At 39.9% G+C, this 14,976-nt stretch overlaps 1 protein-coding gene across 12 annotated transcripts in view; it reads left to right on the forward strand.

Annotated features, from left to right (window-relative positions):
* RNASEH2B (ribonuclease H2 subunit B) overlaps nucleotides 1–14,976 on the forward strand; it is a 104,028-nt gene that overhangs the window by 52,821 nt on the left and 36,231 nt on the right. For all 12 annotated transcript variants that reach the window (XM_057532858.1, XM_057532860.1, XM_057532864.1 and 9 more), the window contains 4 exons: nucleotides 5,032–5,096; nucleotides 6,726–6,831; nucleotides 9,212–9,293; nucleotides 10,645–10,687. In XM_057532858.1, coding sequence (XP_057388841.1) covers nucleotides 5,032–5,096; nucleotides 6,726–6,831; nucleotides 9,212–9,293; nucleotides 10,645–10,687 — 296 coding nt within the window. The remainder of the gene's footprint in view (nucleotides 1–5,031; nucleotides 5,097–6,725; nucleotides 6,832–9,211; nucleotides 9,294–10,644; nucleotides 10,688–14,976) is intronic.

Consider the following 14,976-nt stretch of genomic DNA (forward strand, 5'->3'; position numbering starts at 1 on the left):
TGACAAACCTAAGCTAATATCATACTTCATTGTAAAAGACTGAACACACTTTTCCCCTAAGATGGGTACAAGATAAGGATGTAAACTCCTTATCCCGCTAGTGGAAATCCTAGCAGTTGCAATAAGATAAGAAAAAAATTGGGACTTCCCTGGCAGTCCAGTGGTTAAGACTCCATGCTTCCAGTGCAGGGGCATGGGTTCAATCTCTAGTCAGGGAACTAAGATCCCACATGCCAATAAATAAATAAATAAAAGCTATGCAGATTAGAAAGTAAATAGTAAAACTATCTATTTTTCATAAACAGTATGGTCATGTATGTAAAAAGCTCAAAAGAATTTACCAAAAAAAAAAAAAAAATCACTAGAACTAATAAGTTCTCAGGATATAAGGTCAATATAGAAAAATTAATTCTATTTCTGTATATTAGCAGTGAACAGTTGGACAGTGTAATAAAAGCACACCATTTATAATATAAAAAATCATGAAGTTGTAAGGATAAACGAAACGTAAAATATGCAAGACCAGTACACTGAACATTACAGAACATTGCAGAGAAATTAAAGAATTAAATAAGTAGAGAGATATACCATGTTCATGAATTAGAAGACTTAATATTGTTAAGATGTCCATTCTCTCCAAAGTAATCTATAGAGTTAATGGAATGTCTATCAGGCTTTTTTTTTTTTTGGTAGAAATTGAGAAGCTGGTTTTAGAATTTATATGACTGTGCAAAGGATCTACAGTAGCCAAAACAATTTTGAAAAAGAAGAACAAAGTTGGAGAACTTACACAACCTGATTTCAAGACTTACTGTAAAGCTACAATGATAAAGAAATTATGGCATTGGTATAAGGTTAAATAGATAGATAAATGGAACCAAATAGAACAGAAGTGGACCCACACTTATGTAGCCAATCTTTTTTTTTTCCAACGGTGTCAAGATAATTTAATGGGAGAAAGGATAACCTTTTCAACAAATAACCTGGAAAAATTGGATATCCATATGAAAAACAATTAACATTAACTCTCACCTCAGAGTCATACAGAAAAATTAACTTGAAGTTGATCAATAATTTAAATGCAAAAATGAAAACTATTGAATTTCTGGAAGAAGCCATAGAAGAAAACCTTTGTGACCTTGAGGATTGGCAAAGATTTCATAGGACACAAAAACTACTAACCATACAAAAAAATTATAAATTACATATCATTAAAATTAATATCTTCTGGTCTTTGAAAGATACCATTAAGAAAAAAAAAGACAAGCCACAGTTGGAAGAAAATATTTATATGACATATATCTGATAAAAGATATATATAAATGTATAAAGAACTCTTTTAACACAATAATAAGATGATATCCGGCCCTGTAGAAAAATCAGCAAAAGGTTTGAACAGACTTCACAAAAGAAGATTTATGAATAAGGCACATAAATAGATGTTCAATATCATTAGTCACCAGAAAAATGTAAATTAAAACCACAGGGAAATATCACTGATATCCACCAGAGTTGCTAAAATAAAACAGACAGACACTACCAGTAAGTTTTGGAACAATGGGAACTCACCTGCCTGGCTAGAGGAAGCATAAAATGGTCGAACCACTTGACAATTTCTTACGACTCAGTAATTCTACTCCTAGGTATTTGCCCAAGACTTATGAAGACATATGTCCATACAAAGATTTGTGCAAGAATGTTCAGAGCAACTTTTTCAAAATAGCCCAAAACTGGAAACAACCTAAATGCCCTTCAGTAGGTGAGTGGGTATACAAAACATGGGATATCCATACACAGGATACTACTCCATAATACAAAGGAAAGAGCTATTGCTAGCTGCAGCAAAATGGAAGAATCTCACAGAAATTATGTTGAGCAAAAGAAGAAGGTCACAAAAAGGTACTTACTGTATGATTCCATTCCTATGATGTTCTAGAATAAAGCAAAAACAATTCTGTAATCATAGCAGATCAGTGGTTACCTGAGGTCTGGATAGGGATGAGAGAATTGACTGTAAGCTCAGGGGAACTTTTTGGGCTGGTGGTTACATGACTGTATGTAGACATTTGGCCATACTCCTCAAATTGTACACCGAAAATGGGTGTGTTAATCATACGAACATTATTCCTAAATACAGTTGTTTTTTAAAAAAATGAAGTAGAACTGATCCAGCACAAGAAGCTAAGCCTCCTGATTTCAGACACAGTTTGTTTTGGGGTTTTTTTGTTTGTTTGTCTTGCTTTTTCCTCCCTCGTTGTTCTCTACAAGATAATGTTCCTGTCTCCCACGGAATCCAGTGGGAAGTAAGGCAGGAGTGACTCGAGCCTGGGCGACCAGGAGGGTGATTTGGGAGGAAGATGACACACAGAGCCTCAGCTCGGGCCTCTGGGCTTCCTGGATGGGTTTAGTCTTGCTAAGACAGGATGAAGTCACGCCCAGAGAGAGATACAAGTTGGCGTCCAAGGAGGAGGCAGTGGAGCCGGAAAAGAGTCAGAGGAAAAGCCATTAGAGATGCAGAAAGACCAAGAGAAAGGTTGTATAGGACCATGGTGGAGAGTCTTTTCCCATAAGGAATACGGTCGGAACTACTGAGGGGGGTGAGGACTAATCGATCTCAGTAAAATGAACACCAGATGCACGGCTTTGAAGTCAAGTTGGGAAGGAATCCAGTGCTCCTGTTTACCAGCTCAGTGACTTTGGACAATTTATTTAACTTCACTCAAACCTAATTTTTTAAGACGGGGACAAATAGTAGTTTTTACCTGAGATTCATTCTGAGCATTCAGTGAGAAAATGTGTATGAAGAACTTAGCACAGGCCTGACTATACAGGAGATTCTGATGTTATTATCATTAACGAGTTATACTTTAATTTTTTCGTAACTCATACTAAGTATTTGCCGTGTGCTAGACGTTGTGCCAGCACCTCATTCAACAGGCGGCTTCCCGAGGCGACACCGTGCGCCGGGGGTGTAGCAGCCCAGCAGTACGGCTCACAGCCTGGTCTCCACTTCTTCTGAACCAGCATTTCCATAGGGAAAGGAGGGGCCTGCGAGGGGCTCAGAGAGTGAACGAGAGGGAGGAAAGCTATGGCAGATTGTAGAATGTCCTTTCAGGAAATTTGGAGGTAGAGGCAAGAGACAAGTGAGTGGCAGAGTCAAGGTGGGATTCCTGGGAGAGACCTGACCACTGAGCCTCTGTGGAGATTGTCTCAGGCAATGATCAGAACGTCTGAGACTCATTCAGCAGCGTACATGTACTGAGTGATGGCTGTATGCTCTTAGAATTCCCCCTATTTTTGTACAAAGAAATATTATGTCACCTCCAGGGAGGCTGAGTCTAGCCTCATCTGCCTTGGTTCCACAGCACGCTGTTTGCCAAGCAGTCTTGGCTCCAGGAGAGCAGGCATTGCGCCTTGGAATTCTCAAACTTCTGGCAATGCCGTTCGCAGTGGTCCCTCATTTTCATTATTCCAGTGAGGCGTCCTGAGGAGATGGGTGCAAAGGTCCAGCACCCACTCCATCCACCTCCTATGGCCTACAGTGTTGATGACCACAGGCTGAAATGGGGAGGAAATGTGCAAGAGCTCAGGCCAGCCCCTCCCCATACCAACCGTTCAGTGAAACTTCAAGCAGTTTAACAGATTGCTGAAAACCACCCCTGAACAAGCAGTTTCCGTTTCCCACCATGATCATGAGGAAAGAGAAAGCGTCATTCTACGTAATTCTAGCAGAGTCACATGTGGCGAGTTTGCATCTGGCCGTGGGAATTCCAGTGGTCACGAAGGTAACTCCTGCACGGAGGCTGGAGGCCGGAGTGGAAGAGCTGCATCTGCTGACTGCACAGAAAGCAAGAAACCCTGTGAATGAAGTGTTACCAAGGAAATAACGGCTTAATATCATATGCCATGTATGACATTAAGCCGTTAGATTACATAAAGCTAGCTGGATTGTGAGGAGAGGAAGTATAATTTATATGAGATGAAACTTTTATCCCCATAAAGGGCCAGATTGAGCCTATCATAAATCTAAATTCCCTTGAAGTAGCTATGGCTATATTGGTAATACATTAAAAGATAGATATATCTTTTCTTCTTTCTCCACTGATCCCACCAGAACAGCACTAAATAATTAACAAGATTCTTTTCCTGAATGTATGCAATGAACTTCGTAGGCACCTGCATTTAGCTTCAATTTTCTTTCTTGGGGTTTCCATGTTTATTTTAGAAAAGGAGTCTTTCATTGAAAACGTTGAGGTGAGCTTAAAATTATTCAGAAAAATTAAGATTGCTCGGTATGTTAATTTGCTGAGTTTTAAAAATTACCTTTTGAGACGATGACTAGATTTATTGTGGTGACCATTTCAGAATGTGTATAAATATCAAATCACTACACCTGAAACTTAATATGATATTGTATGTCAGTTATACTTCAATTAAAAAATTACCTTTCCTCCAGATTTATTTGTAGAATTGTTTTCAGTTTTATTGAGAAATAATTGACATATATCACTGTGTAGGTTTAAGTTGTACAAAATGATAGTTTGATTTACATATATTTTGAAATGACTATCAGTAGATTTAGTTAACATCCACCATCTCGTATAGATACAATAAAAAGAAGAGAAAAAAAATTTCTCCTTGGAATAAAAACAGTTTGTATAATTTGATAATTTGCTTAAATTCCCACTCATTTAATAGTTGGTTGAGATCTGAGGTACCCCAGTTCTGTTTAGGGATTTTTTTTAAAGTCTCACGTATGCTCCCAGGGTTATAAATTGAGTTTTTCAAAAGTGTAAAATATTAGGAAATATTTTATTTTTTTTGACCACGCCTCACGGCTTATGGGACCTTAGTTCACCAACTAGAGATTGAACCCAGGCCCTCGCAGTAAAAGCAGAGTCCTAACCACTGGACTGCCAGGGAATTCCCTGAAATATTTTCAAACTCTTATCTTGTGTACGATATAAACTTACGAGTTTATTTTTTGTTTAATCCACTGCACTCTTTTTTTTTTCTTTTAATTTAATCCAGAAATAGACAAGAAGAAATATTACAAGTACAGCAAAGAGAAGACATTAAAATGGCTGGAAAAAAAGGTACAGTACCTCTCCAATGCCTTGTGGCAGAAAGAGTTTAATGCTCCTTTTTAAACATATTTAGAGAAGGTCGTAAGCCTGACCCCAAAGACCATCTTGAACATACAACTACAAGAGAGAGGCTGTGCAAAGACCTCCAAGTGGGAGAAGAATCTTTGGCTTTTCATTCTCCCTAATTCATGTATTTTTGGACTTAGCTTGATGTGTTGCTTTGACCTGCATCCCCGTTGCCCTGTGGTCCTCACCAGTGAATGAAGAAGTTCTTGCTATTTGTTGGTGTAGACTTGAGTCTTTCAAGCCAGGTAATACCAGGGCTACGTGCACTTGATGCTGTCAGTCCTACAGGCGTCTCAGAGGTCGACGTTGCTCACACATGACCCACAGGGAACCAGGCAGATGGGATTCAGGCTTAGTGTCTGGATGCTGAAGAGGGGTCATCTTCCAGGCAAACCCTGTATCTTAGTGATCCTAAGAATTAGACCTAATATAAGGTCTTGGGCAGTGTTTTTCAAATCGATTTAGTGGATCACAATCAGTATTTCTCTTGGAATGGAATGGAATAGAATAGGATAGGATGTATTAAAAGATAGCACAGAGTATGGGCAAGTATTAAGTATGACTGTATGAAACATATTTATATATGGTTTGGGGTATTGGGTTGCTGTGTATTTCTTATTATGGGTATAGTAAAGGAAAAAACAAAAAAGCTACTGGTCTAAGGATATTGCATACTTTCACCGTGATAAAGAATCTCACCAGACCAGATCTATGGATGACAAAGTTTTTGTAAGTTCAGTGGATACCAGTTCTAGTACTGCTTCCTAAGATTCTCTTCTATCTTGTATGTGAAAAACATGTTTGTAATATCATGTTACTGAGCACATTGGGAACTTGGGAACATGGAAATGAACCTTGCAGAATTAATCAGGTTCTTATGTACAAAGTGGTGAAAAGATTTGAAAAGTACCCATGTTTCACTTTTCATTTGCTTTAATGGTAAGTAGTATTTGCATTAGTAGAATTCTGTGTAGGTGAAGAATGAGAAGTGCTGAGCAGAAACTTGGCATTTTGTTTTTGCTCTTAGCAAATGATAATGACATGAAATAGCAAAGTGAGGTTTATGTTTATTGATTGTGTTTCCTTTCTTAAATTCCTAGGAAGTGAGAAATTTATATTATTTATTCTATTTAGAAAATCATTACATATAAGCTTTGTGCCATGTTCTGTATTAAGAGCTTAACATACATTAACTTGTTTAATCCTCACAACAGTACTGTGAGATAGGTACTATCTTTATCCCCCTCTCATAGATAGAGGCACAGAGAGGTTGAGTAACTAGCCCATGGTCACAGAGCAAACCCAAGCAGCCTGCCTCCAGAGTCAGTGCTCTCATATTGTGTAGGCCTTAGGAAGTCCATGTCCTGAGCTCATCCCGTAGTGCTGTCACTACCCTTCACCTTTCTTCAAATGTGCAGCTATCTCTCATCTTGTGATATCTGGTGAAGGTATTTCTAGGTCCTCAACTACGTCTTCCTGGATCTTAACTGGATTGAGGACTGTCTGGAAAGTCATGGGGTTTCTAAAGTTAGTTGAAAATACCCTGATATTCCCCTTTTGGTTATTTCATAGGTTAATCAGACTATGGCAGCATTAAAAACCAATAATGTAAATGTCAGTGCCCGGGTACAGTCTACTGCATTTTTCTCTGGTGACCCGGTTTCCAGTGACAAGGAAGGTAAGTAAATCATTTCATCAGAAATTATTTTTGTCTGGAGTAAGTTGCTGACCGGAGTAAATGCCAGTCTTATGATTTTAAAATCTTAATGTCTCAGAAGCTTCACATTCTTGCCAATGTGTTCTCATAGATCTTGTGGCAGGTGTGCATTTTATTTCAGAACCAAGTAGTATTTCTGCCGTAGTTCACTTCTTTCACTAATTGATACTTAAATCATTCATTCAAGAAATATATATTTTGCGCTAACAGTAATAACAGCCCTAACAACCCTGGCTATCATTTACTGAGGGTGTGTTGTGTGCCAAGCCTTTTACTAAGTTGCCAGTGTGCACACATTAGCCCATCTGACCCTCCATCTAAGTCTCATTTTACAGTGAGAGTCCTGAGGCTGTGTCCAAAGTCACACAGCTAGTAAATGGTAGAGCTGAGCTACTAATGGAGCTTGCCTGACTCTTAAGCCCACACTCATAACCTTTTTGTTGTACCGTTCGTGTGGCACAAGGATTTCCAATGAGCTGTATCTGCATCTTACTCTCAAGGAGCATAGGTCCTACTGTAGGTCTCAATATTTTGATTTTAGATGAAACTTTATTCAATTGGCAATTTTTTCTTTTAGGTTATTAAGGTAAATTTTTTGCTTTTTTACAATGTAGTGTCCTCTTATTGTTATATGTGTAGTTGAATAAAAACAGCTATCTAATACAATTAACTTTCTGAAATGGTAGGACAGACATTATTCTGACTTTAAGCTCCAATTCAGTGTTCCCCTGTTCTAGTATACAACTCCAAAACACCAGAGTTTCATCATTAAAAAAAAAAAAAAAAAAAAGAACTAGGAACGGTGGCCTGTTGGTCATTCAGGCAATCTTTGATTTGCAGAAATCCACCTTACAGTACGTTGTACATATGGATAATAGCTGGCTCCTGCCATTCTGGGAGTGGTAGACTTGCCCTTAACATCTGAGTTTACCAGCTATCAGTGTCTTTGATTGGCTTTAACAAAAGAAGAGAAGGGACTGAGTCAAATGGCTGGACAGATAGACAGATGCATGGATGGATGGATAAAACCATAGATTTTTGTTAAAGTAGGAGAAGGGGTGTTAGAGGTTATTTAGACAGATCTTCTCATTTTAGAAATGAAAAACTGTGGTCTTAGAGAAGTAGATGACTTATTCAAGGTCACCCATCCTAGCTAGCAGGCCAGGTCTTCTGCTCTGAGGCCAATGTTTGTACCAATCTCTAAATATGAGTCTGGGCTTGGCTATATGACCATTTAGGTTCCCAGCCATAAAGTAAGCTTTATACTCTTTACATTCTTTCCTTTTTTAGATCTTTAGCTTGATATGCTACCAGAAGAAGCAAACAGATGGTATATTGGCTTTCTTAAAATAACTTTCTTTGTCTATTCATGACTCATCAGATAATTACTAACTCAGAACCATGAGCATATTTTAAGAAGGGTCCAGTGATAACTTTCAGTTCTGTGCTGGCAGTGAAAATCTCTTACAGAAGACTTTTTGAGATCAGGTGGACCAGGCAGCACTTTCTAAGTAATACTGAGGCAAATTGTTATCCTAACGTTGAAGGTAGAAGAGAAAGGAAAAAAAGAAGAAAATGAATATCCCAGCAACAAACCTGGTACATTGCTTTTGGTAGTTTATATCCCCTTGTGATTATCCCATCTATTAAGTTTGATTATCCCCTAGTATTCTACAAAAAATACTGAATTAAGGAACAGAGCTTTAAAACAAATTTTCTCTTATGTTCTGTATTTAATTGATACCAGAGTTTCATTTTAGTACTGAGAATCCAAATGCTTTAGAAGTAATGATTATACTTTCTGCTAAGTTTTGTTTTTTCTATTTTTTAAGGCATTTTATTAGTTTGGGGGTATATATAACATTCAGGACTCTTATAAAGCAAGTACTTAATAGAGACATATGTATTATTTCTCTTAAATGAGCATACTCATTTACTGTTCAATAATTAGATTTATTTTATATTGAAACAGACCTAGAAAAGATTAGTCTTTTAAAAAGACATGAATATTTCATATTGTTACATCTGATTTTTGAACTTTATTTGTATTCAAGGGCCTCAGCTAAGAAAAGAACCCTGAGTTTTTACCTCTTATTTCGTGGGCATCTACTGTATTGTGCTTGATTATCTCATCATATCTTTGATATCATCCTACATATCCATCCATCAGATTACCCCACTACTGTGACAGATAGATATGAGCATCCCCGTTTCACAAAAAAAGCTTAAGTGACTCTCTAAGCCCAGACAGTGCCAGAATTTGAACTCTGGTCAATTTGACTCTAAAACTACCATAATTATTACTTTTTTTTTTTTTCATTCTCCATTCTGTTTCTTTCAGAGGATTATATTCGTTATGCCCATGGTCTGATATCTGATTACATCCCTAAAGAATTAAGTGATGACTTATCTAAATATTTAAAGTAAGTATGGTTCAGCTTTAGTCATAATTAAGCATAATTGTGCTTCTTGGTTTCCAAGAAATAGGGTTTCTTTATGGCTTATATCACTTTTTCTGATAAGAGATTATTCTTGAGTTATGTCCTAGACTGTATGATTTGGAGGTGATTTTTAATGGATAGTTTTTTGATTGGAACAAACTGATTTAATGGATACTACTTGTAGGAACCCCTGAGTGTTAGGATTGGAGTTATCGGTTGTTTTGATATTAGAGGGTAAACTGTGTTAAAATTTTATCCCCAGCCAGCCTTAACTAATTTGGTTCATAGGAAGGAAAGAGTAGATGGCAGAAGAGAATATTTTTGAAAGTTATATTTAAAGGTTTTATACCATTTTTATTATCATTAGACGTTCATTAAGTATTTTTATTATGCCCAACGCTTGGAACTCAATGAAGAATGAAACACAATCTGTGTCTTTGAGGGGGAAGAAGCGTTTGAGAATGACTTGATTTGTGTTCCTTCCTTCATAATGATCTTTAATAAAATATAAAGACTTTATCTTAGGCTGAAAAAAATGTTTATTTTCTGTATTTTAGCAACTGTTGTTCAGATTTCATGTGTGTGATGATTTAATAACCTTTCCTGATTCTTATAATAATTTTTTCCTCTGATACATGAATATAAGATGACTTTTTAATAGGTACAGTTGCTGTTTTTAGCAAATTACATTTTAGGTCCTACTTTAAAAAAACAATTAGTAGATACTGGTTTCTGTAGTATAGTAATATAGTATGTTGAAAGCCTGCTTTGAATTGATAAACATATCCTTCTGTTTAATATTTTCCTGGATTTCTTTGTACCTGCTTATCTTGTTAGAGACCTTATGTCTTTGTATTCCATTATTTTTTTATATTCTTTACTGCTGAAATTTTTAAGTTTTGGTTAAAGACTTGAGGAGAAAGATATGTCAATTAAACTTTAAGAGAAGAAAAGTAAAGTTTGTATGACTTTTTGTGAACAGTTAAAAGAATTTTCACTTTTATATATATTCTAGATTCATCATTTATGATGAAAAAATACAGTACCAAAATGCAAATTTTTAGAGGCTAAAGAAAAGCAATTCCATTTCAGCAAATGACTTCTCATTTTGTTTTTTAGCTCAGACAATTCCAATACTTAGAATTAAGGAGGCAAATGAACATTTATTCACTTAGAGAAATTTCACTCTTTCCACTGAGGTGATTGCATTAAGATATATGGAGGTGAAACTACTAGATGAAAGTAGGACTTACTAAGTCTGAAGTTGGCCCAGTTTTTCTGTTTGCTTGTCTATGAAAAACCATGACTATGATTTTTATTTTTTACTCCTCAGGCTTCCAGAACCTCCAGCTTCAGTGCCAAACCCTCCATCAAAGGTAAGAAGCTGTGACTAAGCTATCTTTGGAGGGCTTAGAAAAATATTATACTTTTGCCACATAAATTTAGTTTAGTATATTTTAAAACATACTTCATTCACCTTATGCGGAATAAAGATTATACTGGGCTCTCCATCAGTATTTTTATTTCTGTGGCTTTTACGTGAATGATAAATAAAGTGCTGTGAAAATCAAAGAGTCGATTTTAGCTGGATACCTATGTCAAAATATTAAAGAAGTATAATTAAAATTAAGTCTTCTTGAGTGAGCTAGATCCTGTAATTAACTTTATTAATCACCAGGAATACTCTATAACTAAAACTCATTTTGCCAAATGTAATTGTCATGGGCACAAAGGCACATAGAGCATGATTTTTGCAACACAGAAGCTATCAGTGGAAAACCTTTCCCCTTCCAGATGTTCTCAAACTGCCAGCCACAGCTCCTCTGCACTGTGGGCTGTGCCCTAGGTTTGTCTCCCAGATACAGGGAGTAGAGAAGCCAGCTATAAACCACACCTGAGAGGAAAGAGTAGCATCCCAAAGTCCAGGCGTGATCGCAGACCAGTGAGCGCTGCTCAGACACAGGGAAGTAAACACATGCAACAGCTCGTCAGTGAGGTCATTCTCCTGCCAGAAGAGTAATGAGTGCCTTGCAAATGAAGGTAAAGTGGGTGTTAAACAACTTTCCTTCCCTGCCTTTGAGGTGACGAACATGCTCAGGATATTTTTTTTTTAATCATTCCTGTTTGAAGGTGGTCATGGCTCTAAAAACATTCATTACTTTGACTTACAGAAAAGGACATAAAATTTAAAGTGCATCAGTGTTAGTTGTGGGCCTTTTTCAGCAAATTGCCCAAGGAGGTTCATCTTTTCCTCTCTGGAAGAATAGTACTGGAAGAAGTCAGTTGGTGTAAGATGTAAAGTTATTCTAGGTCAGACCCACATTTCTTCCAGTCCAATAGTGAACCTCTGACAACAGCACCAGGGGACATAGATATAGTTGTCTTGCTCTAACTAAGAGGACAGGTGTATTTGTTTCTTTCTTATTTCTCTCCCTCCACAAGCTAAGCATATTTCTTTCTCCCAAATATCTGTCTTCCTTAGTAACATAGAGATCATTCATGAATGGATTGAAACCTATACTTGAAGGTTTTCGCCTTTGATACTGTTGCTGGAGGGTAGGTTCTTGTTTTGTCACAGTAAGAATTCAGAGATGAGACTCAGAGGCCAAGTAAGCAAAGGATTTATTGAGTGACAGTACAATCTCAGGAGGGAGCGCAGGCAGGCTCAGGTGAGCAGCAGTGAGTTCCTTTCGGCAAGCTGGTTATACAGGATGTGAAAATGATTGGGTGGAGTATTCATCAAGAAGGGAGGGGTTTGGGGGGTAATTTCCTGGTTTTCATCCCAGGTCCACCTTCCCGAGAGGAGGGGGAGTTTCTGTCCTTATTTGGTTTTGCTCGGATCTGTCATGGTGCCGGTGCATGATGGGTACTGCTCTGGTTGCAATGCTAATTCTACTGTAATGAGGGCATAATGAGCAAAAGGTTACACTCCGACCAGGAGGTTCCTGCCTTTCTTTGTTTGCCTCTAGGACCCTTGTCTTCACAAGATATATGGTCTCCTGTCAGCCCGGAGGTTCCCGCTTTTCTGTGTTTGCCGCTAGAACCCTTGTCACTGCAAGATGTATTACGGTCTCCTGTCACATGACCTTGCCTCCCTCCTCTGCTCATGTCTGGCTAACTGCCTGCTCTAACGTTTCCCCCCTCGAGGAGTCTGGACCCTTAAAATCTTTTAAGGGTCAAAGGGTCGATGGTGCGTCTTCTGTGGCTGCTTCAAGCTGCGCAGGGCCACTGTCCCTACCAGTGGGGTCCAGATCACCTTGCTCTCTGTCGGAGACAGGAGGTCTCAGGGTCATCTACAGTGGCAGAGATAGAGGTGGGGAGGAGAAGGAGGCTGCAGCCCTGTCCAGTGGATGTTGATGGTCCCCATCTTCATGCAGGATGGGCTGAAATCCCTGGCATACCATCATCTGTAGGTGACACTGTTGTAACCTGAAGAAACAGACTTAACAGACTGGAGATTAAAAAGGCAGGGGCCCCAAATCAGCAACAATATGATTGCAATCAGAGGTCCACGCAGGGGTAGGAACCAGGTCATGTTGGGTAACACCCCTCTGACTGCAGTCCATGCGGAGCTGGCACTGGGTTACCCTTTCCAAAAGCGTGTAGCCATTGGGCCTGTTCATCTATCTTTTGGATATCTTCTTCCACCTGGCCAGTGGTGTTGATGTAGGTGCAGCACATTTTTTTGATTACTGCACATACCCCTCCCCGTTCAGCTAGCACATAGTTCAGGGCCAGTCTATTATCCATCACTACACTTGCTAGGAAATAAAGGGGGGATCCCCCATGGTCCTGGCCAGAGGAGACAGAATATCTGGCAGGTTACAAAGCATTGCCTCAAGGTAGGCAAAGCCGCCCATGGGGCCACCAAACAACAGCTGCTCCAGTTCCTGCCAGGATGAGGCCCCTCAGCCTCTTATTTCAGGAGTGGCGGATATTATGGATGGTTACACCTAGGTTCATCTGATTACTTAGTTGGCCTAGCGTGCCCTGTCCTGCAAGCAGGGCATTGTCTATCCAAGGAAAGGCCACAGCCAATCCTGGGGAGGGGAAGGAGAGCTGGGGCTGTTCGGAGAAGGCAGCTGGTTTATGTTCAGGCCGCAGAGAGACAGGCGTCTGGGGGAGTGCATGCCTGGCGCACTTCTGAGGAGCTGAGCCGTTCCTGTAAGTGGTCTGCCCAAGAGGGTGTACCACGCGGCTTGAGGAGAGAGGCCACCGTTACAAGAGGGGTCGTGAGGTGTGGGGACTTTTCCGTAGGCCTTAGGAGGGCCATATTGTAAACGCCGGACAACTGGCGTTTTCCCTCCCTCTTCCACTGGTCACTAGGGGCAGGGGCAGCAAGACAGGCTAGTCTCATTGCACTTGAGAATGAGTACTTGGTATTGGTTAGAAATACTAATGTGAGGGGTGAGATCCAAGCGTGCAAGCTGCGTTAGGGACGGGATATGAACTTCAAGAGGGATAGGTTTAGCAGAACCGTTGACCAGGGTGAGAGTGAGGGTGTCGGGTGTCATTCTTAGACATCAAATGTCATACCTTTAATCCGTACGTGTCACTCTGAGGGTGGGGATGACAGATCCAGCACCGGGATAGATTTTCTCCATGGGCTGCAATTCTTGAGAGATTTACTATTGCATTAAATTACCGTTTCCCTAGTGTGGACACCCAAAAGAGGGAGAGAAAGGTTAGGGTGAATAATGACTTCATGATGGCGGAGGTGAGCTAAAAGTGAACAATCCTTTTTGAACCCAGCATGGACTGAACAGAGCCCCCTCGGGTGTAGGTGCTGAAGCAGGGCGGCACTCACAAAGGCTAATGAAAGTGAGAAGGAACGAGAGGAGGGGTAATAAGCGTCCACATGCACCAGAGCGTGTTAGTTCATTTGTGGGTGGCCTGTGGTAACAGGAGGCAAAAGGGAAACAGTGACTGTGGGTTCTCAGCCTTGAATTTGTGAAGTTTCTTTGTCCTTCTTAAATCACAATTTCAGGTCTTGAAGAGGTTCGCTCAACCATCGGACTCTTCTGGCCGTCCAAGATCCTCTGTGTCCTCTGAAGACTCAGGGGGAGGGGGAGGTGTGATTCTAGAAAGGTGCACCCAACTAGTGATTCCCCATACCTTCACTGCAGTAGGAGTGCTGAGAAGGACCTGGTAAGGCCCCTTCCACTTGGGTAGTAATTGTTCAGAGGGGGACTCTTCCCTCCATGTTTTTAGGAGGCAGAATCTCCTGGCTGAACCTGAATGGGGTCAGGTTCTTGGCTGGGGCTGGTAAAGTCTGATTTCCAGATTCTGAAATTGCCCTTTGGACTTGTCCCAGATTAATCAGTTACTCAGTGAGCTCGTTGGTGTCAGTGCCCACCAAAATATCTGAAGGTAAAAAGGGCTTCCATCAGTCACTTCAAAGGAGCCTGAGCCTGAGCCCCGTCTTAGGTGCCACCCTGATTCTCAGGAGGGCTCTGGGTAAAAGTTTTGTCCAAGGTTCCGATGTCTCTTGACAAAGTTTAGCCAGGGTTCTTTTTAAAGTGTGATTTGCCCTTTACACCTTCCCCGATGACTGAGGCCTCCAGGCAGCATGGAGGTGGTAGCAGACGCCTAGGGCACTAGAGATTTGTTGGGTAACCCTAGCCATAAAAGAGGGACTGTTATCACTTTGTAAAAACCATGGAAG

The sequence above is a fragment of the Balaenoptera acutorostrata genome, chromosome 18 (genome assembly GCF_949987535.1).
Source record: "Balaenoptera acutorostrata chromosome 18, mBalAcu1.1, whole genome shotgun sequence".
Taxonomy (NCBI): domain Eukaryota; kingdom Metazoa; phylum Chordata; class Mammalia; order Artiodactyla; family Balaenopteridae; genus Balaenoptera; species Balaenoptera acutorostrata.